Here is a 22637-nt window from a genome sequence, read left to right as displayed (position 1 = left end):
AGCTTGGATGCCCAGAGGTACTGTGCCCTGGCAGGACTTGGGCCTCTGCCTAGAAGCCCCAAAGCACCTCTGAGAGCTTCCAGGAGGGCCTGGGCTCTGGGAAGGGTGCTAGCCACATCTCCTGTGCTTTCCTGCTCCATTAGGAGCGGGCCCACCTCTGTCCTGGGACTATGGCAGCTGTACCTGGCCGTGATGCTGCTTCCCATCAGCTGGGTCAGAAACAGGCGTTTGCACTGTCTGCTGCCCTCGGACTGGCCAGGGCACAGCAGCGCAGCAGGGCACCGCTCCCCGAGGGCACCAGCCTCCCTGGGTGCTGTCCTGAAGGGGAAAGCCTTTGGCCAGGATGGGCTAACCTCGCTCCAGAGCCTGGGGACGTGCAACACAGTCGCAACCTGCTAATGAGCTCGGGAAGCAAGGCAGAGTGTTTGCTTGACAGGGCAATTAAATGATGATTGATTCCTGGAGCAGCTACTTAATTCATCATTAACTGGGCTTATCATAGCCGGCATCTGTGCCGAGGGTCCCTCTGAGGGCTGTGCTGCTGCCGGCGGGGGTGGCCAGCGACCTGAGCACCTCTCATGTTGGGGGGAAAACACTCGGGACGGTCCCAAGGGGACCTGGACTGCCCCAGGGGATGTGGTGTGGAGGTGACATCCGTGAAGCACAAAGCTAAATTTGCTACCTCTTTATTTTCATGCCCCATTTTGGCTCCTTTTATCCAGTACTCGCCTTGAGAAGCTGAGAGTACACAACACAGTTGTGCATTTCCCACTCTGCTGGGGACGGCTGCAACCGGCCTGGGGAGCGTGGGGGGCCCTGCCCCGCTGGGTGGTTACGGCAGCAGCCGTGCAGCGGGCGGGGCGGTTCGTTGGGGAGCCAGCGGCCGTTAGTCGCAGCGGTAGGGCTGCAGCAATAGTCCCGCTCAATCAGGGCACTGGACTCTGCCTCCTCCCAGGTGTGCCCTCCCCCGGGCTCACGTTGTGCGTGTATGCTTGTATGCGTGCATCCTCCCTGTGCGCCTAACAGCATCTCGCCGCCGTTACCTGCTGCCAGTACTGCCCAGGCTAGCCCCGTGGGCTGATGGATATGCGTGCTGTCCAGTCACGCTGGTAATGAGGACGGAGAACGGCCACTCTTCGCCAATTTTGTCTTTTACAGCTTCCTTGCTTTCATCTGCTGGCTTCATTCCTCTTCCCCCAAGCCTGGTTATTACCAAGCTTGCTTTATTACCAGGCTTACTTTATTACTAGGCTTACTTTATTACTAGGCTCACTTTATTAAGTCCCTGTGTGGCTAAATTCACTGTAGAAGCCAGATAATGGGGTTTGGGGATGACAGCAGGGCTGGTTTGGCTCTGTCCTTCCCTGCGCGTATGCATGTGGGGCTGGTCCTCGCCCTCCCTGCCGTTCCCTCGCTAATACCATCTCTAGCGGTTTGATGGCCCTCGTCTCCACCTGCAAACCCAGACCGTTCGGCACATGTGCTTGCGTGCACAGGCACGGTCTCTGTGGGATGTGGAGATCTTGGTGGGAAGCATCTCTAACCCCTCTGGCACCGGGACTCTTCACATCAGTTGTCAGAGAGGGAGGTTTCAGCCTGGCTGCTTTCCAGCAGGGCTGAGCACGCTGCCATAGGCATGCTGTGATGCTGGCCCTTGGCATCCCCTCCCCACTGCCAACAAATGGCCAGGACTGGGTGCTAGGGCTGCACTTGGTGGTCCCTTTGCCTATTTATGAGAAGCACAGTGAGATCTCCTTCTGCACTTTTCCCCTTGTCCCTGCAGCCCTGTTATGGCCCCATCCTGCTCCCAGGGAGAGCATCGACTCCAACTCCTGCGAGCAGAAGGCAGCAAGGAAAAGAGAGTTTAGGACAGGTAAATCTTTTATAAACCCAGAGGATACAAGACTAGCATGGACTAAAATCTTCTAGCTGTAGCCCTGCCCTGTCCACGCTTTGTGCAGTGCAGCAGCCTCAGAGGTCCTGGCCCTGCTCTAGGAACAGCTCCAGGGCAGTTTGAGGGACCAGAGAGGTTTGGGCTCTCCGTGCTTCCCCGGGGCGAAGCCTTCAGCCCTGCCCAGCCCACATTTGCAGAGGCCTCCCCATGCTTCAGCAGTATTTTCCTGCTGTTGCTTTTGCTGCCCACACTGTTACTCTTCCAAGGTGTGTTCACCCTGGGATATTTGCTACCTGCCAGCCCTCCCTGCCTCTTCCCCCCAGCCCAGGTCAGCCAGTCATCTCCCACCAGCCGGCCCCTTTAGCATCCTTTGGGATGCCCGAAGTCCAGCAGCAGTCCAGTTACATAGACACTCTTCCCACCCTGGTCTGTGATACCTGCTGCCTCCCAAGCTGCCTTTTAGGTTTCCAGTTCCTCCCGGCTCCTTTCCCTTCTTTGCCCCGCCATGCTCTGAGTGTCTCCCAGCGCTCGCTGCTGTGAACATACGGCTTTGCCGCACAGCTCTCCCCCTCCTCTAACCCGCTGCTGAAGACCTGAAGTGAGCAGAGCAGGAACCTCCATGCAGGCAGCACTCACTGCCCGGCGGCCGGCAGCCTGCCCGCAGCCCATCTGCCGGCATTTCTCAGCGCATTTGGAGCCGGCTCCCTCCAGCAGCTTCCAGCAAGATCCCATCCCTCCCTACCCTAGCTTGCTGCCAGAAACATTTCTTGAGATGAGGCGTGGCTGCCCTCCCGAAACTGTCAACTTTCTCTTGCTAGAGCTGGGCTTCTGCTCCTGCTTGGGCTGCTGCTCGCAAATGATGCTCAGTGACTGGTCTCACCTTACCGTTTCATTAAAAAGCAAGATATTTCATTGGAGATCTAATTTGCATGTTGAGGTAAGCAAAGAAGAGGTTTGTGCTTTCCTTGCCTGAAAACCAGGATGAAGCTTTGTGCTTCTCTGGGTCTGTGCAGGAAATAAAACCGTCTGTGCTACAAATATGCATCTCCCTTAAATATTTTGAAAATACTTAACGGCCATCTGCCGCACAAGCCATTACAGGCTTTATTAATAAGGTGGGAGACTGCAGAAAGCAGAGAATGGTTTTGGGGAGGGAGAAGTGGAGGGCATTCACCAAAACATGCAGAGTTTTAGCAGTGCGGGAGTGCTTTTGAACGGCTCCATTTTCCTGAGCAGCTTTCCAAAATGCGATGACCACCGCCAGAACAAAGCCCATCGACAGGGCCATTTAAAACCGGGTACAGCACTCAAACCTGTGCGATATGGCAGAGTTTGGCCACAGGGATGGGACCACTTGGGCTTTTCACTCTCACCTCCAGCTTCTTTATTTAAATTTTCTTCTTGAGGACAGATTTAAACCCAAGGTGATGTGCTTTCTATCAGAAAGCCTAGGGCACCTCGGGGAACCCTATAGCAGGTGGAAGCGTGTCTCTGCTACAGAGACAGAGGAGGCAGTGATGGAGGTCTCTAAGGAGGACAGGAACATTTGGGGCTGCAAGGCAATAAGGTGGCACGGTCTAGGAGCTGGGAACGTGCTAGAGAGCAGCTGTAAAACACAGGGCTCGGGTACTGAAGAGCACAAAGTAATTGTTTCTCTCTCCTGGGGAACGCTGATATTTCACTACACGTTTTCTTTGTGCCAAGGTGGGTTGGGAAGCCAAAATAGCAAATGCTCCTCCGAAGAAAAGGGGTTGAAATATTTCATCTCGGAAATTTTCATGCAAAAAAAAAAGCAGCACAAGGTTTCAGCACTCTGAAATGGAGGAAGGGGGAGGCGGGTGAATTTTCCTGAGAAAGAAACCCATGTTGACATTTGTAGCTGAGGATCCCGTTTGGACTCGGCATTTTCTGAAGCCAGTGGCCCAGAGCCAGGGCTGCACGGCTGCCAGCTGTACCCAGAGGTGGAGCTGGTTTAAACAGAGGTCTGATGTGACGGGTCGTTTACTTAAATTGTCATAATTTCAATGCGGGCCGAGCCCTGTGGTGTCTCCCCTTTAGCCTCCACATCCCTCCGTTCCTCTGCACAGCCGGCTGAGCATCCGACACTCCCCACCCCAGCCTAAATGCCACCTCCGTGTCCTCACAGCAGCCTCCTGGCTTGCCCCAATGCCTAGCTACTCTCGCCCCGGCCCCAGCTCAGCCTTGAAAGAGCCCTAGAAAACCTCCCGGGTACCTGAAAGCCAGTTAGGTGCATGTATAATGCCCAGAGGGCTGTAATTCACCATGCGACCCTCCGCTTTGGGAAGACAGGGCAGCCCCTCAAGTGGCTGTCAGCATCTTATCTGCTTCTGTGCTGTCTGTTAGGCTTTGTCACAGCACACATTACGAACCAGCAGAAAAGATGCAGTAGGTCCTTTCCTGTCAGGCTGCACGTGGCCATCTCAGGATGCATTATAGATACAGCAAATCCGCATCTCAATCCAGCTTGAATCAGATCATCTTGTTGCAGGGCTGCATCCTTATCTTACTACCAGCTGGGGAGATATGAAGAGATGCTCAGTTTGCCAAGATAGCATTCAAGCCGAGGAGAGGGGGGAGGGCTCTTGTTTTCTCCAGCATTGCCAAATCTTTCTGTTCCCACTAGCCTTGTCTTGACATCGGCTCTGCATGGGCGAGAGGCTTTTCTGCTCCCTTGCCTTGCTGAAATAACAGCCTCCTCCCTCCCACTCTCTCTGCTCCTGCAGGATCGCTTCCCCCCCCCGTCACTGGCAGCATGGAGAGTGTGCGTGAGCTCCAAAACCCGCTCTTGGCCAAGGCCAACGGGCACCTTCACAGCAGCTATTCTTACCACCAGCATTGCAGCCAGGACTACCCCAGTCATCGCTGCCAAGGGAAACTGTATTCCTACATCTTCCAAAACACTGGCGGTGCCAGGACTCACCAGCTGCTGGATGCCAGTTCCCTGCAGCTGGCCGTTGAAGCCTTGTATGGCCCCAATTTCATCCTCGTGAAGGATGAGACCGCTCTCAAGGCCAAGGATAGCAAGACGGAAAGCTGCGAGACCACTTTTACGGAAAGCAAAGAGGCTCCACCTGAAGGTCCTGACGGGCACGAGGCGCAAGGGTCCTGCCTGGTAGAGAGCGACATCCGCATCCAAACTGTGTCCTACGAGGTGGAGGAAGAGGAGCTCCAGGAGTACGAGGTGAGCTTTGCCAGGTGGGATGGCACCAAACTCCTCCTCTAGTAACTCTGGCCATCGGCCCAAATTCTTGGTCATTTGTTCTCCCTTCTTTCCCCAGAGCTTCCCCCCCAGACCCTACCATCTCCTGCCTCACCAGCCTCTCCCTGTGCACCCAATATTTCTTCTTCTTCCTTATCATTTCTGCTCCCTTTTCCTCACCGAAGACCTCAGAAGGAGGTCAGCTTCCCTGAGGGCAGCCTGGCTGCATGCCCGCTGGGAGCGAAGGGGAGGTGGGGCCATCTCTGCAGGACCCTGGGGATATGGGGACCCTCTGACAAGGGCAGCCTGCCACCGCTGTGGCACTCGAGCTCACGGGAAATAGCAATCCTTGCATAACAGCAAAATTCACATGCCTGACTGCAGCAGCCGAGAGAAAGCTTAATATATAAAGACAGGATGAATCTCACAAAGGAAGAATGAGAGCTGGCAAAGCAGCCTTGTGCTGCGCTCTGTGCCCCACCATGGTTCAAGTGGTGGTGCAGAGGTTGGGAACATCATCCAGAACCTTGAGAGGTGGGAGTGGGTCCCTGGAGCCTGCTGGAGCTGATGTCTGATGACCCAGCACAGCTCTGCTGCTTTCAGTGCCAGTGGTGGGGCCTTTTCAGAGGGCAGCAGGGGTGTCCCCATGTCTGCGTGCCTTCCCCAGCAAGACACATCACTTCCAGGCCGGTCTGCGGCTGGCCGAGCAGTGCCCAAAGGCAGGAGTGCTGGCCGCGGCCGCTCTGAGCAATGCGCTCGCTAAGGAGACAGGACACGTTGCCCCTGTGATGGAGGCTCCAATTCAACCGCTTTCCCTCACTTGCTGAATTAGTTTAGCAGGATATCGATCTCCTAGTCCCTAATGGGGATAAGCACTTTGTTTAAGTTTGTTTAAGCTGACAAACTGCCAGTACTGCCAAAGCTCAAGATATTTCAGTTTAAGACCATCTATCTCCCAGGGAAATCCCAGACCCCCAGCAAGCGAGCTCAGCATTTGCTCTGGCAGGGAGCCGAGAATGCACTCCGCTCCTGAATTTGCTGAGCTACAGTTTTTGTCATCAAACCAGGCTGAGGAGGCTAAAATATTTTTGAAACTCACTCCTTGAATTTACAGGTGAGAAATGTGTGAGAATACATGATGGGGCCAGGAGAGAGCAGGAGCTGGGAGGAGAGGGGCTGAGACGCAGCCTGCAGGGCGGCACGGGGAGGTGGGCACGTGCTGAATCCGTCTGGTTTTGCAGAGCGACTCCTCCAGCGACAGCGAAAGTGAGGATCATTTCCTGATGCTTCCCCCCCGGGACCACCTGGGCTTGGCCCTTTTCTCCATGCTGTGCTGCTTCTGGCCCCTGGGGATTGCTGCCTTCTACTTCTCCCAAGGGGTAAGAGATCCCTTTGCTTGCCTGCATGCACTGAGCGCTGGAGCAAGGGCCCTGCAAGCCACAGCAGCCCACGGAGGGGACCAGGCACCTTTCTGGCTCTAAGGCTCGTCTCTGTGCCGTGCCCAGACCCCTGAGGGCTGAGGCAAAGGGTGCTCCTGGCTCCTGGATGTCTCCACAGCTGCTGTGGGGTTGCAAGCCCTCCAGCTCTTGTGTGGGTTACTAGAGGTCAGGCTTTTCCTTTGGGGTCTTTCAGGTCTTATTTAGGGAACTGGGGCTCCCCTTGGCTGCTTGCCCAAGTTCTCCGCCTCCACCCAGGCTCAGGAAAATGGCATTTTTGCACCTGCCCTCCCATTCCCCCGTCGTGCAGAGGTCCTACACCATGACCCAGCCCGAGGCAGCTCATGCCCCTGGCGTCGGGCTGCCCTGGGCACCGGGCTCAGCAGGGAGCCTGGTCTCCAGACCACACTACAGCTCCCCCATTGCACTTGTTTCTGACACGCGTCGGCTAAGCTGTGTGAGCCAACACCAGGCTGGCAGAGGCTGGAGAGGGTGGTGGCCCTCGGGCTGCACCAGCTCAGAGGAGCTGCTGCCTTCTTGAGGGCTTAGCCCAGAGCCTAGGCTCGCTTACATCACTGTTGACCCAGAATAATTCATGCAGAGCCAGGGGATTTACTCTACGTTTGCATAGATGCTGCTGTACCAAGAATAGACGGGGGGGAGGCATTAAGAAGTTAAATCAAGATGATAGAAAAAGAAATGGAAAAGTATATATCATGAGTACCTGACACAGAGGCGGTGAGAGGCAGGGGAAGCTTTAACTGATTAGGACCCCGAGGAGTGGCAGATTTCACATTTTTCTGTGTGGTGCAGGGTAGCACAGTGCACTCCCCACGTGATGATGTACTTGGTGCAATTTAAATTTAGCTCCACTTGCTATAACTACTACTTTCGTTCACTGGCTGAGGCAAGGACCATCTCTCTATTCGGTGTCTGTGCACAGTGGGTGCCCTGATCTCCACATGGCAACTTGAACACAAATAGTACGTAATACTAAGAGTAGCTCTGAATGTGCCCTGAGCACTCAGGGAAGCTGAAAGTCACCAGCCCTGAGAGCCAACACCCATATTTGCCTCCATTGCTGGCTCCATCAGCCCTTCTATGGCAAATAGGCTTCAGCTGAAAACCCCATGCAGGCAAAATCAGGTGGCAGCACAGCCAGACCAAGGGGCTGTGCTGGCTGGAGTCAGCTCCCTGAGACTAGGCAGTACTCATTATATAGATGTATAGGGTATATTTGTGTCTAGTTGGTACCATTGCCATTGCCCCTGTGCACCGACCGTTTGCGTGGGCTTACGAGGGTCCGGGCACCCACTCACAGCTCTGGCTGAGCACGCACATGGCTGGGGCTTTCAGACAAACAGCCAAAGCCCACGCTTCCCTTGGAGGCAAAATCCACGGGAAATGTGTGTAGGTGGCACTGCTGTGCTGAGCACTCCCAAACTGACGGACGCCTTGCTGTCTGTCCCCAGCCTTCACGGGACGCAGTGGCCAGGGAAGGGGGGCTGACTCAGTAGTGAAACGACTGCACGCAGGCTAAAAGGCCAGGTTGGTACGGCTGTGAGCAATGGGCGTTTCTTCTCCTTCCAGACCAGCAAGGCTGTCTCCAAAGGAGATTTCCATCTGGCCAGTTCAGCTTCCCGCCGAGCGCTCTTCCTCGCCACGCTCTCCATAACCATCGGCACAGGAGTGTACGTCGGGGTGGTGGTAGCGCTGATCGCTTATCTCTCCAAAGGGGGCCACGTATAGCTGCCACCTGCACGTCAGCGCTGTCCCCGGCTGCCGGCCCTCCTGGGATCGAGCTCTCCTGCGGAGCACAGGGTGCCCGTGCCTGCAAGGGCTGCTTGCACAGCAGGACCCCGGCTTGGATGCCCTGCACAGGCTCTGTGCCCTTTCAGACAAACAGTAGACCCCCGTTCTCCCCAAGGCTGTGGGGTGCCACCATCTGACAGCAGGGAATTGGGCACCGGCCTGGGACCTGCTGGGACCAGGAGGAGCATGTTTGCCTGGTGGAAGATGTGCAGGAGAGACGCTGTGTGCTGCTGCTGGGCTGGTGCCACCACCCCTGCTCCGGGGCCACGGCTCCCCCTCCCAGCCCCGCAGCCGGGAGATCCACCACTGGTGCCCAGGCTTGGCCCGTGAAGGGGGCACGCAGGGAGGAGAGGGGATATGGTGCCGGGGAATGACCGCTTTTTCTTCTGGGGGGCCGGGGTCCTGGTGGGGTGTCCAGACTCCAGTGATGGAGACCACATTCTCATTTCAGTGCCACGGGCTGGCACCTGGCCCCTCAGCTGCAGCAAAGAAGGACACAGCATGGACATGACCGAAGGGCATGCTCTCTGCATCCCTCTGCAGACAGACCCCTGATCCACGGGAGAACATCCCTGTCACTAGCCCGTCCCAGACCAGAAACAAGGAGGAAGGCAGGCTGGTGGTTGCACACCGCCACTCCCATCATTGGAGCAAGCTGGCAAAGACAGCAAGGTCTTCTCTGCGTTAATAATGACCGTCATGATAATTGCAAGTCAGAGCCCCCGTAAGGTTGGCGTCCCACAGTGCTGGGCCCTGAAAAGACTTGTAATGGCCATTTCTACCCAAGAAGCGACCGGGGAGGGGTGGGGGCCTGAAGGACTCCACTCTCAGCACGAGGTCAGGGCCCTGCATACAAAAAGGTCTGGAGAGAAAAGGCCAACGTGACACGCAGAGCCGGGGGTGGGAGTGCTGTTTGCGAGGGGATGAGATTCAGAGAGGTGGAAGACTCGGAGGGAGCCTGAGACACGGGGCATGACCCCAACACACTTCTTCCCTGCCTCGGAGAGGGGTATCTCCGTCCATCCAGAAGCCTCTGCTGACAAGGAAATCCCACACATCCCCGCTTACATCTTAGTTTTGCTAATTCGTATATTGTCAGCGAGATGTCAAGTGCTTCAGAGGTGGGTGTGAAGGCAATGACTGCCCCAAAGGGCTGGCGTTAAAAGGCCCTGCCTCACCCCCACTCCCCAGCATCCACCTTGACCCTCCCTCGCCACGGCCACGGCTCCCCTGCCGCCGCCTTCCCCCGCGTGCAGGGGGCTGCAGGCGGACTCTGGGCACCCGTCACCCCCTTCCCGGGGTTTCTGGGCGGGCTGCAGCCGGCTCTGCAAGGGGCGCAGCATGTTCCTCCAACTGGGTGCCATTCAAATGTACATTTCATCCTAAAGAAGCATGTTAATGTCTGCGATTGCTGTTGTACTTGAGCCATAAAAGAGAGAAGCACATCAGAGACCTGTTCAGAAGCTGGTCTGAAAGTTCCCATTACGTTTTATAACATGGACAAGCTAATAAAAAAAAGCAGGAAAAAAGACTCTGTTTATAAGGACATGGAGCTGGCTAGCGAAGAGGTGAGCTTCGCAGGAGTGCTGAGCTCGCTTAAACCTGGAGGTGTTTATGCAGTTCCTGGAGGAAGCTATAATCCAGCTGGCGTCTGGGCAACGCGGAGGGAGATGTACCGCGATGTAGATCCCAGCGAGCAGCTAGCGCTGGGAGCGGGGTGGTGAGGCTTTTTGCCATGTGTGGATGGACAAGAATTAGGGAGAGAGAGAGACTGGAGCATCGTGTGTGTTCAGGCTGCTCTGTGTGTAGGAGATGCATAAAATAAAATGTGCTCAAAGAGGGGCAGAAGAATACAAACATCAGGAGGGAGTAAGCAGGTCTTGCTTCTGATGGCGGACAGAGAGAGATGGAATTTGCAGGGAAGGACTGGGGTGTCCAGAAGGGATGAGGTGGCTTAGAGAGGAGAGATGAGGGCCACCCTCACCCAGCAGCCGAGGGATGGTTTTCATTCCCCTCGCCTGCACGTGCTCAGCCTTCCTGGGCATTTTGTCCCTCCTCATAACCGAGCAGGACAGGAGCACTATTTCCGGAGAGGGGACATCCATGGGTGCCCATGCAGCAGGGGCAACCAGACCCCCTGCCCCCCCGCTCAGTGCCGTCCCAGCTAAAGCCCTCCCCGCCTCTCCCCCTTGAGCACCCCCAGACGGGGGGCGGCTGTCTGCCAGGGGGCAGGGGTGCAGGGCTCCCCGCCGATTCTGGTCCAGACAAAACCATCGGGGCTGCTGGACCAGAATCAGCAATGAGAAACTGTATTTGCCTCTGAATTTGTAATTCTGCTGGCTGGTTCCCTCCAGGGGCTGCCATGGGTGGGGGGCCAGCAGCCCCCAGCCCACTCCCTGTGGGCACCCTGTCCCCCTACACCCCAACCCACCTCTTTGTCTTTTTTTAATTGCAGATGCATGGGGAAGGACTTGGGCTAAAGGGCCAACAGAATTAAAGTGTTTTCCACTAATAGCCTGAATCTCTGATGATCTTGTCAAAGGGGGGGGGGGGGGGGGGGAAGGGGCTGTGCCAGAGCATCCCTAAGGGGGGCATTATGCAAATGGGGAAATTAGTTGGAAACAGCCTGAAGGGAAACATGTGGAAATTGAAATCTGAGGACCAGCATGGAGACTGGTGCTGAATAACTTATTATAGACTCACACTGTCTGCTGCAGCCGCCCGAGCAGAAGGGAAGGAAGCAAAAAGACAACAAGGCACAGCAGTCGGGGAAGACACAAGCTCCAGAAATTTGATCGAGCTTAAAAAAAACAAAAGCGTTAAACTAAACCCTACCAGTGGGTGTGGAAGAGGTGACTCTTCACCCCCTCCCTCCTGTCCTCCCAGAGGAGGGGTCTCTCTCCCACCCAGGACCCCAGCACTGCAGCAGAGCTCCGTTGCGGTCCTGATCCCACAGGGGATACTCAGAAATTTGGGGCGAAGGAGGAATAGCCTCGAGTTCTGGCTTGGCAACTTCTCTAGCCCAGAAAGGAGAAGGGAGCACAGGGGGCCCAGCAGGTCTCAGCTGTGGGAAGCGATGCGAAGGGCAGGGAGTGCGGACACGGTCTGTGCCCCTGCGGAGGGGCGGTGGTGGAGCGGGATTCCTGGTGGCTGGCGAGGGAGGATTTGGGGTTCTCTGAGCTGGGGGTGGAGGGGGGGTGGTTGAATAGTGATGTCCTCCGAGGGTGTACACTGCAACCTGCTGTCCTTCCCCGCGCCCCAGAGCTTTCTAAAAAATAATCACAAGAGGTGCTGAAGAGTCCCATGATATATCAGAACAAGCCCCCCCTTCTCCATTCAGGAGTAATTTGTTGTCCATAATTAGGACATCTATTTGCTACTCAGTTCCTCGCCAGCGGGCTGCAGGTGCCTGTCCCTGCGAATGCAGGTGCTGTCTGGCACCCCCAGCACAGGCATGGTCCTGCAACCCCCTGGCCCCAGCAACCCCGTCCCACCGCCCTCCTGCCCACTGCTCCCCAAATGCCCCTGCCCAGCCCTGTGGCCCCACCAGCACACCCAGCTCCTGCCCTAAGCCGGTGACACCAAGAGACAGACACAGAAAGTCACCAGAAAGCCCATCCCCTGCCCCTCTCCCCGCGCCTGTGCCCAAACACCCCTCCCTCATCTCACACGCTGGGCAGCTTTTGGGCTGCAAGAAGTGCCATCACCAGGTGTCCCAGATGCCCTCCCTGCTGTGAGAAGAAGACCCTGGGACCAAGCCAGCCCCACTCCCCACAGCCAGCTGAACGTCCCTTCCATCCCTCCCCTGCCCTGGAGATGCTCCTCGCTCAGCCAGGATCTCAGGGCAGCCCTGTCTGAGGTGTGCTGGGCTTCCATTTCTTTTCCCAGCAGTGGAAAACAGGTCATCTTCCAGCTTGGGTTCCTTTTGTAACCTCCACAGCCGTCAAGGTGAGCACTTCCCGGCGGGCATTTCTCTTTGGAAGCAGCTAAGGATGGGGCAGACGGAGCCCGTGACAAGGGTGGGGCTGGCCTTTGAATCCTGTCTCCTTCTGGGACGCAGTCAGGAAGAAAGCTGCTGAGGAAAAAAGCACTGGCGCCTTGGCCGCAGATCTGAGCAGCCGATGCATCTGAGCCACTGCCTGCTTCCCCCGGCTCTGCTCGCGCCGCGTGGCCCTCGGCGAGCGCTGCGGCATGCTGAAACGGGGCCGCTGGCTGCAGACCAGGGCTGGGGAGCAGCGATGAGGGATGTGGGGATGGGGCCGTGCCAGATCTCACTCCTTTTCCCACAGAGATGAGGCAAGAGGACGAAAGAGAAGGGAAAAGAAGCTGGTGCGGTTTGTGGGAGACACAAGACCCCTGCGGGACCCTGTCCCCGGCTGAAGGGATCCACTGTGGCACTGGTCCCCCCGCATCCTCTCAGCCAACCTGCCTCTCCTCGGGGTCATCCCTGAGGCAGGCGATGTGGAAACCACTGGGGCAGGACACGGGGTGCCCTTCCTGCTGCGCTCCCGGCACCTTCATCTACCTGGGAGGACGCAGCTCCTTGCAGAGGCAAAGCCACCGCCTGCTCTCCGTGCAGTGCCTGTCGGCGGGGTGGGATTGCAACCAGTGCTGGTGGGGCAGAAATACCTCGATTCTCCCCCCATCTGTTGTGTGGAGGCTGGTGAGAAAAGACACACGGGGAAATAAAAGCAGAGTAAGTCCTTCACCTCAATTAATGGCACAGTCAGCGTTTTCCCTTCACAGCAATCCAGTAAGCAATCCTTCTCAGCAGTCTTAGCGAAGGTGGTGCGCCGGAGGGTGTTAGCATCGCTCTGCACTGCTCATCCGTCCCCCTGCGGCACGGAGGGGCCGTACCCCTGCACAGCCCCCTCCCCACCGTCCCCCTCCACGTCCCCGCTGTGTCCAGGCACAGGGATGTTTGGGGACCATGTCTGCAGATGTACCGCTCCTCTGAGCTGACCTCAGTTTTGCTGTAGTTGGTGCCCATCTGTCCTCTGGAGGCTGGCGAGAAAAGAGACACAGGGAAATAAAAGCAGGGTAAGTCCTTCGCCTCACTTAATGGCACAGTCAGTGTTTTCCCTTCACAGCAATCCAGTAAGGAAATAGCTGATTACCTGAGACAGGGCAAATATTCTATTCCTGTCCAAAAAAAATTTAAAAAAGCATTTAGCAGTGCATCTTCTCGCCTACCTTATCCTTTCCCCTGTGCTCCCCAAAAACAGCCTGCAGCAGAGAGAGCACGGGGAGGCACAGCCTGTGGCAATGCTCTCTCTCCTGGGGTGGGAGAGGATTTTTGCAGAGAGAAGCCAATTAAGAGCCATCACCAAGGCATCAGCTGCTGTGAAATCAGGAGGCTCATTACCTCCCCTCTCCCCACAGACACCAGCTCCCTCTTCCACAGCCTCCGGTAGCCACACGTGAAGGAACACACTGGTGGGGCTGAGCTGTCCCCATGGGGCAGGAGGACAAGCGGTGCCGAGAGGGGACAGAGTGGTAGGTGGGGACGCCTTGCTGGGGACAAGGCAGATGCTGTCCCCACGGCGACGCATGGGGCTTGCTGCGATGCCACGGGAGGGGGTGGTTAGCGAAGGTGGTGCGCCGGAGGGTGTTAGCATCGCTCTGCACTGCTCATCCGTCCCCCTGCGGCACGGAGGGGCCGTACCCCTGCACAGCCCCCTCCCCACCGTCCCCCTCCACGCCCGCGCTGTGTCCAGGCACAGGGATGTTTGGGGACCATGTCTGCAGATGTACCGCTCCTCTGAGCTGACTTCAGTTTTGCTGTAGTTGGTGCCCAGGCTGTACCTCAGAGCCAAGGGCTTTGCAAGGGAACCGCAGCTGCCCTTTAGAAGGTGTCTCTTAAAAATGCAATTTAAATTCTTCACAGGTCATACTTTGGGGGCTTTGGAGACTCAAGGCTAACAAGTGCCAGAAGTGCCTGACTTGTGAGCTCCTAGGCCAGACAGGGCTTGTGTCCCCCCACCCCAAATGGGCAGGAGCTCCCCTCAGGCCAAGCTCCCCCAGGCAGAGGAGCTGGTGCTGCCTCTCCAGCCGTGCCAGAGAGCGGGACGGGACTGGGACATGGGCTCTTGTGTGGCTGGTGGAAGAGCCTCTCTTCTCCCCCCACCCCACTGCACCCCACATGGCCAGGATTTTTCCACCTCCTTTTCTCAGCAAGCAAAAGAAGAAGCCACCCAGGCCTTTGGGCAGCAGTTCACATGGCTGATTTCCACTGATGTTTAAAATGCAGTGCTTAGGTCCCACGTGCACGTGGCTCCTTTCTGCTGCCAGCCCTCGGCCCTGGTGCCACCAAGGTCTGCCCAGCTCCCTTTCCCTGTGCTGCCATCTCCGCTGCCTTGAAGAGGCTGAGCTGCCGGGCTCTCTCCCTAAGGGGACACCTTCCCCCTGGTTCATCTGAGCTTTTCCAGATTATTCACTTCCAAAAATGCCATGATGTCCTGCTCTAGTGCTGGACACAGGCAACACAACCCTCCTGCCCCCCATTTCTGCTCAGGAGCTTTTCTGAGGGCAGCGCTCAGCTCGCTCCCATCCTTGGGAGCCTTTCTGAGGCTTCCCAGCAGAAATCCCCCAGCTGCAAGGGCTCCCTCTTTACTTTTGGAGAAATGGTGCTTAACTGGTTTTTAATCCGTTCAGTACTTGCTGGCTTCATTTTTAAATCAATCTTCTTGCTTAATCAAAATGTCAGGCAGGACCAAACCCCGTGTCTCGTGGAAGCCGGAGTGCGGTCGGAGTGCTGCCTTCTCCTGGCCCAGAGAGCTGAGGGACAGCCCCGGGGGCGAGGGGTCCTCCCCGCTGCGCAGGCAGCTCCCTGCCCGCCCCCTGCCCAGGCTCACGCAGCTGCAGGAGTGCGAGGAAGATACAACTTTGTTCTCAAACACCTGAGTTTGGCGGGGGGTGTCCATCCCTTCGCAGCTCTCCCACCTTCCCCCACCTTCTCCCACCTTCCCGCTGTGGTTACTGAAGCGATGGAGGAAGGATGGGGAGAGGGGCAAAGGAAGAAGCCAATGAAGGAGAAATGAAATGCAAATAAATGCAACATCTGCCAAAATACCATCCTCAAAGTAATATATCAAAGTCTAGGAGCAGGCAGTACACTCTTGACAGTACTAGGCTAGAAAGATGGAATTTTTTCCTTCCTGAAGTGCTTTCATATCTGAGTATTTTCTCCAGAGCTCTGGCGTTTTCCAGATGTTGACTGTGCTAAATTAGCATTACACATCAGCTCACTTGTTTTCTAGAAGAGGAAAGGCAGGGAACACTGCATCTGGACCTTGGCCAAACCGCTGGGATGGAGCCACACGGACAGTTGTCAGGTTCAAGAAAGCTAAGATAGGTACTAACAGGTTATTGGTATTTTAGAAGATCTGTTGGGCTGGAGGGCAAAATCCTTGAGGATCCATATGAGGATTGATCTCCCATATTTTCACGAGCAAGTCAGCATGGGAAGGAGGGGTGCCTTGGTGCCATTTGCTAATGAGACAAAATTAGGAGGGTTTGGAAATACAGAAGAGTAAAGAAACTGGGCTACCTTGAAGGCAGGAGGGGTGGAGATGGGATGAAATGCAGGGAGATGCAGTGAGGGGTTGCCAGCAGGAATTGCTGCAGCAGGCAGGGAGCTCCTTGGCCAGCAGGGACCGGGGAAAGGCCTGAGCCATTGCTCCAGCATGAAAAAGGCAGATCTGGCGTGAAGACCTACAGGGCAAATTGGTTCAGCAAAAGTATTTCATGAAGGACAACGGCAAGGCAGCTGTGGGCCACAGCTGGACTCTGGGAGACATTTTCAGCCACGGCGCTTGAGAGATGGGTTTTAATGGGAAGGAGGCAGAGGGCTGTAGGAGAACAGGGACCCGGCCGTGGCCGCTGTAACCTGCCGGACAGAGGCAGATGGTTCCCCACAAATACCCCGGGGCACCAGGAGGAAAAGGGCTCTCTCTCAACAGCTGGGTTGTAGCCCGGACCTATGGAGGGACTTACTCAGGGGACTGATCCCAAAGATCCCTTTTTCCTTTTTCTCCTCATCTTCTTTCCTCCCCTCCCCACACGGATATTCTTGATAATGAATTGCTTTTGTCCTTGTCAGCTCAGGAACAGTTTTGAATGGTGGCACTGACTTTTCTGTCCTCTCGCTGCTGCTACATCACTAATCCTAGAAGCACAGGAGCTGGCTTGCAAACCCCAACCCTTTCGCTACCTTGAGATGCTTTTAAGACCAACACTATTTGCTCTTTGCACTGACAAACCAGCTGTTTGTGCAAAACCTGGAGGCAAAGCGGTGCTTGAGCTAACACGTGCCCCAAAGCTTTGCTTGGGCATACTAAACCATGCCCACGGCACGGCGTCCAGGCAGGCTCCGCTGCACTGTGTCACCCACCTCCTGCACCTGCAAACCACCTCCCACAGACACGAATGGGGTGCGTTAGTGGCGGAGCAGAGCCCTAAATCACAGGCAGGCGGGGGCTGTTCCCCACAGGCTTTGCAGCCCCCCAGCCTCTGCATTTCAATTGCCTTTTCATCTCTGTCTTTGCTGGGGTCTGTGCTTTTAAGCGCGCACCTGAGAGGGAGTTCAGGTGGCACCTGAGCTAAACCTCGCTCCACACGTGCAAAGGGAGAGATTTATCGGCTGGTGCTCAGCAGCACGGTGCGGAGCAGCCGGGGCCGCCTCAAGTTCATCTCCCACCGCCAGCTCAGTGTAAGAGCAGCATGATGGGTATGAATGGAGTGCTATAGCTTCCCCCCAATTTAAACTCTGCTCAGCCACAAACTACATCAGTAAATAACAAGCACCCACCATTTAGGCAGTCTCAACTGGCAGAGACCCACCAGGACCCTGCTGCCATCAAGGCCTGGGGAGGGAGAAACATAAGGGCACTTGTAAAACCCCTCGGAGGGATGACTATTATTTTCCCACTATGCCCCCACCCAGGCATCCAACTAAGAGCAGAAAAACCATCACACCTAGATCTCTTCACCAGGACTCCTCAAAAATGTCTTGCAAGGGGGTGGTGGAGGATGGGGGAAGAAAGCCCAAGGCCAGCACCCGGGAGAGATTCATCCTGCAACCGTACCCCGGTGTGAGGCATGCAACGCTCCCAGTTCAGGGAGAGTGGGGTGATGGGAAGCAGGAGAAGCCATCCCTCTGCCCTGCAGAGCACCGGGCACCTCCCACCACAGAGACTCCCCCAGGCTCTGCTGATGCCCACCTGCCCCCAGCAGCAGCTGGCAGCCACCCACCATGCTGTGCCATGCCGAAGGATGCCCCAGCCACCGCCCTGCTGCCGAGCACAGTCTGCCTCAGCCTCAGGGCCACCCAAACGGGGCCACAGTCAGAAAACCCACCCTCCCTGCTCCTTCCCTCAGCTCAGCCGAGGAAGGGCACGCTTCGGGGGTCTAGCATCCACCTTCACAGCCACTGCTGCAGCCACCGCTGCAGCCAAAAGCAGCAATCTCCAGCCTCTGGCAGTTTGGAGACACAGGTAATCATTCTGGAGTAATTACCAGCTTACTCCCGTGGAGTAGCTCGCTGGTGAGAAGCCCTGGCAGCTAATTACTCCAATTACTTCCTGACACGCAGAGCCTGGGTGCCCAGGGCTCTCTGCAGCAGCACACAGCGCTGCTCGGCAGCTCCTGGCTCCCCACGTGCCCCCCTCCCCGGGCACCCGCTGCCCTGGATCCCCTCCTCTGGCACCACACAGGGTACGCTGGGGTGGATGGGTGGTGGTGAGAACCCACCAGCGCCGAGGAGACGGAGTTAAGTGGTATCTGAAGAGATGCCCCACTGGCTCAGCGCTGCTCCACCACATAGCTCAGGCCCAAGGATGCCACAGGAGGACCTTGAGCCCCGCTTTCTCAAGCAGGTTGATGCCCAGGAAAGCTCAGCAGGGCTTTCTAGCACAGGTCCCCCTCTGCCTAAGAGGTTGGTGGTCAATGAAGGCAGGCTGCATCTGAAGCAGGACTGGGCTGCAGTAGGGACTGAGAGGTCCCAAACATATCGAAGAAAGAAAAATAAGTGATTTGCAAGCAAGGCTGTGGGGGCAGGGGGAGTTACTGGATCTCGACTCCTAACAAGGTCACTAAAGTTCCCTACCCTCCTGCAAAGCCCCAAGGGTAAGAAAGACAAGACTCAGCCCTGCTGGTAGACCCAGCCTCAGGGACTGATCATGTAGGTGCAGGGCTCCCGAGGCTCTCCCCTCACATTTGTAGGGTGCTCTGACACCCAGCAGCTTTGTGGGAAATAAGAGCAGGTACTGCAGTTGTCACCACCCTCCTCGGTGGTAGCAGCCAGCCCCAGATGCCCTACAGCTCAGTCCTGCTGGCAGGCACCCCAGGGGAGCTCACACACTAAGGAGGCAAGGCTTTCTGGAGACCCCCAGCAGGGCCTGGGCAGGCAGGGACCCCCACAGCCCTGCACCCTGAGACACTGGCAGGGCAGAGGTGCAAACAGCTGGTTTCAGCCTCCCAGTACAGCACCACCTCTTCAGGGCAGGGCCACCTGCTGACATCTCAGACATTGCCACCACATCCCTACCGTCACAGAGCTGTGCCCACTGCGTTGTCTCCAGCCTTGCATCTGATCTGGGAGGCGAGTCCTGTCCTCTTGCCAGGGAGAGCATAGCCCCTGCCAGGCCTCCAGAGCATCACCGAGCAGATGGTTCCCACCAGGTCCCAGGAAGCAGAAGAGGACCTTCACAGGAGCAGGGATTGAGGAGCATGCAGGCTCTCCCCACCCACAGGCAAGTTTTAGAAAGCAGACAGGGAGGAGAAAGCCCTGCTCAGAAATCACACAAGCAAGAGTAAGAAATCACACAGGACTAGGAGTGGAAGAGTCTTTATTGCTTTGGTTTCTTACAAGTGAGATATATGCATCTAGGCTTGCTGCAAGGAGACACCCACGTTGCGTTCAGCTTGCAGCACGGCACAGGGGACACAGGGACACTGGGCACACAAGGTTCGGTCTCTCTGCCTTCTCCCAGGCACTAGGGAAGAGAGACCCTAGAAAAGTAAGGCAGCTGCCAGTTGTGAGAGAGTAAAGGATTGTATGAAAGGTTATTGCTACAAGACCAGAAAAGTCATGAACAGCTTCTCCGGAGCCTGCAGAGGACACTGGCTCCTAGTTTAGTGTTCCCAGCAGACAGACTACAGTGGGGACACAAACAAGTCCCCTCCTCTACCAGCCTCTGCTCCCTCTAGGGAAGATCAGGGCAGCCAAAGTCAGGTATTAAGAGCCAGAAAACCAAGGCAGCATCAGTGCTGACACCAAGTGAAGCTTTTATTCTCCTTAGCTGGGAAGAACCCAGACCAAAGATGCTCCTCCTGTAAAGCTGAGCACTCCCCAACCCCTCCTCACCCACAGCTGAGCCAGCACTGCTCTGCTCACCGAGGGGATGCTGGGCATCTCCACGCTCGTCCTGTACATCCACATTACTCATTCAAGCAAGTGCCTGGGGAAGAGAGACCTTCACATCCTCCGTCTCAAGAGGCCTGGCAGCATCCCGTGACACTGGAACACTACTGCCTCCCTTGCTCACCCTCCGAGCACAAAGAGAGGACAACCCTCCAGCCCCTCTCCTTTGGGGCAGCTCAGTGCCTTCTCCTTCCACTCCTCCTGTCTCTGGGAATGGGCACTGCGAGGACACTTCCATACCTGATTGAACCACACAGAAAAGAAAGCCAGAGACTAGGAACAAAACAAATACAAATTGAAACAAAAGTTAGAGCAGAGCCCCGGCCCAGGCACCCCACCAGAGAGCCAAAGGGCACGTCAGCAGAGGAGCTGTGGCCAAGCCAGCTGGCAACCAGCGCTCAGGCATCCACGAGCGTCAGCCCATCGTGCAGGGCACGCTTCCACATGTAATAGGTGGAACGGGCTGTGAGCGGGAAGCGGGCACTGAACTCCTTGTAGGTGGGAAAGGTCTTCGACTCGAAGCGCTGCTGCAGGAACAGCTTGGCCTGTGCCTTGAACTGGGCAGTGGCAATCACATCCATCACGAACATCCGGCTGTTGGCTCTCTCCGACATGGCATAGCCCGAAATGGTGGTGTTGTACGGCATGGCCGGCGCTGGCTTATCTAGGTGCTTGGTGGCTACCTCCATGTGGCACCGGGGCTTGACACCTGGCTCTGCTCTCAGAGGTGCCAGGGAAGCCACCTGGTTCAACAGCCGGCCAGAGCTGGTCCAGGGCAGGCGATGCTGCCTGAGGGCCTGGCCACTGCCCTTCCAAAACCAGTAGGCTGTGGAGGAGAGAGATGGGTAGCGCAGGCGGTACTTGCAGAACGGCAGCCGCCATTGCTGGACCTGCCTCCTAGCCACATCTCGCAGCTGCTTTCTCCAGCACAGAGAGGGCTTGAGCTGCAGGAGACTCCTGGGTGCTGGCCCATCTCCGTTCCGCCTCTTCCTAACAGGCACGCTGCTTGGCTTCAACTGCAGGAACGGCCTTCCTATCGCTAGCGGTTTCTGGTTATCCAAGGGGGACTGGGGGGGTTTGAAGTTGGGGTTCTCCTTGATTGCTTTTCTTCGCCAGTTGTAGTAAGTGGACCTGGAGATGCCAGGGAAGCTGCGCTTGAAGCACCTGTAAGGCACCAGAGTGTTCATGGAAATGCATTTCTCCAGGTAGGATTTGGCTCCTTGCATGAAGATTCCTGCTTGGATGGGGTCTAGGGAAGGACTTGGGGATCTTAAACTCCCTCCTGAATTTGCTGGCTCATCCACATCAGCCTTTTTTGGGACGTGCCTGTGAAGCTCCTGCAACCCGTGGGCCTCAGCCAGAACAGAGGCATCACCATTGACCATGCTCTGCATCTCATGCTTCCAGGCATAGTACGTGGATCGGGAGATTTCTGGAAACATTTGTCGGAAGTGCTGGAGGGGGATTATATTCCCCTCCTGAAAGCAGGACTGGAGGAAGTGTTTAGCTGCAAACCTGGCAGCTGCTTTCTGCCGGTGTTCACGAGACTGGCGCTTCCAGCGGTAGAAGGTACTCTTTGTAATGCTGTACCGGTCACGCAGGTTGGAGTAGGTCAGCTGGGGGTCACTGTTCAGCAGCTCGAGGGTCTTCATGGGCTGGACAGGAGGCTCTGGCGAAGGCATTGTGGGTTCTAGCTCCTCCAGGCCAACCACAGCCACAAAGTACTGCGCTTTGAAGACCTGCCGGGAGAGCTGCTGCCCTGACCACATGATGTGGAGCGTGGAGGTTCGTGGGCCACACTTCCTGGGCCGGATGAGCCGGTTGAAATAGGGCCGGATCTTCAAGTTGCTCATGGGGTAGATGGAGTAGATGTTACACTGCAGTACTGAGGCGAGAGCATAGACGTGCCACATGTTGGCAAAGGTGCCAGGAAAACAGGTAGCTTTGATATCAGCATCGAAGATGGCCTCCAGGATAGCCATGGGGAGGCTGGTCATCTCCGGCGTCTCCTCAGTGCAGAGGGAGTAGCGGGCAGCCTGCAGCATCACCTTGGAGTCGATCATGCCATTCAAGTAGTATTGCTTGTGCAGCAGCATCTCCACCACCGTACGCACTTGCAGCTCCAGGCTGAGGCTGGGGTTGCCCCAGAGCAGCACGCTGGCAGCCTCAAAGAGGCGGTTCCCTTCACCTTTGCAAACCAGAGGCAGCATGTTACTTGGGGCATCCTCAGGATAGAGGCTCCTGGCAACCCGGTCAACCTCCAGCTCCTCTTGGAATTGCCTCCCACAATAGCCAGGCAGGGAGAAAGATGACAGGGTCCTCTCTGCCTCCAGTGCGGCACTGGTGAGGCCCTCCAGACCAAAGCATTCGGTGGCTTCCTGCAGCTCCTGCAGCACAGACTGCACCAGCTGGTGCCGCTGGATCATCCTGAAGGATGGCAAAAAAAAAAAGAAGTCACCGGAGATGAAGGCAGCGCACACTCCAGACTGCCAGGGGCCTGGCCTCCAGGTCAAGTTCTTCCCCAAAGGACAGGTCAGGGGAAGAGGGTAAAGGAAAGGTCACTGCTCACCCCTCCACCCACACTCCCAGGGACAAAGGAGGAAGCCTGGGTCCCCACAGGCAGACCTGGGACAGGGACATGGGCTCAGCTTGCTCTCCAGTGACCTCCTGTGGGCAGCACACATGGCACACAGCCTCCAGAAACACTTGTCTAGGTGAAACTAAGGAGTGACTGCATCCATCAGGGTGGGAAACCAGGTCACCTCCTGTCCCTGCACGCCTGGCTTTGCGCCCAGCCTCACTCCTACACCCGTCTCTCCCACCAGTAGCTCCATCCCTTTCGTTTTACCACCC

General features: G+C 56.5%; 2 protein-coding genes across 2 annotated transcripts; one reads left to right on the top strand and one right to left on the bottom strand.

Annotated features, from left to right (window-relative positions):
- Positions 1-4667: 4667 nt before the first annotated feature.
- Positions 4668-9276, top strand: SYNDIG1L (synapse differentiation inducing 1 like). The gene is made up of 3 exons (XM_075501522.1): positions 4668-5096; positions 6356-6493; positions 8141-9276. The coding sequence occupies exons 1-3, from the start codon at positions 4668-4670 to the stop codon at positions 8297-8299; spliced, it is 726 nt and encodes a 241-aa protein (XP_075357637.1). The 3' UTR covers positions 8300-9276.
- Positions 9277-20182: 10906 nt separating this feature from the next.
- On the bottom strand, positions 20183-22210 carry VRTN (vertebrae development associated). The gene has a single exon (XM_075501521.1). It carries the CDS (start codon positions 22208-22210, stop codon positions 20183-20185), a length of 2028 nt encoding a protein of 675 aa, XP_075357636.1.
- Positions 22211-22637: the final 427 nt, after the last annotated feature.

Source organism: Mycteria americana, chromosome 5, assembly GCF_035582795.1.
Source record: "Mycteria americana isolate JAX WOST 10 ecotype Jacksonville Zoo and Gardens chromosome 5, USCA_MyAme_1.0, whole genome shotgun sequence".
Lineage (NCBI taxonomy): Eukaryota > Metazoa > Chordata > Aves > Ciconiiformes > Ciconiidae > Mycteria > Mycteria americana.
The sequence above is the reverse complement of the archived record's forward strand: the minus strand, read 5'-3'. Positions and strand labels throughout refer to the sequence as shown.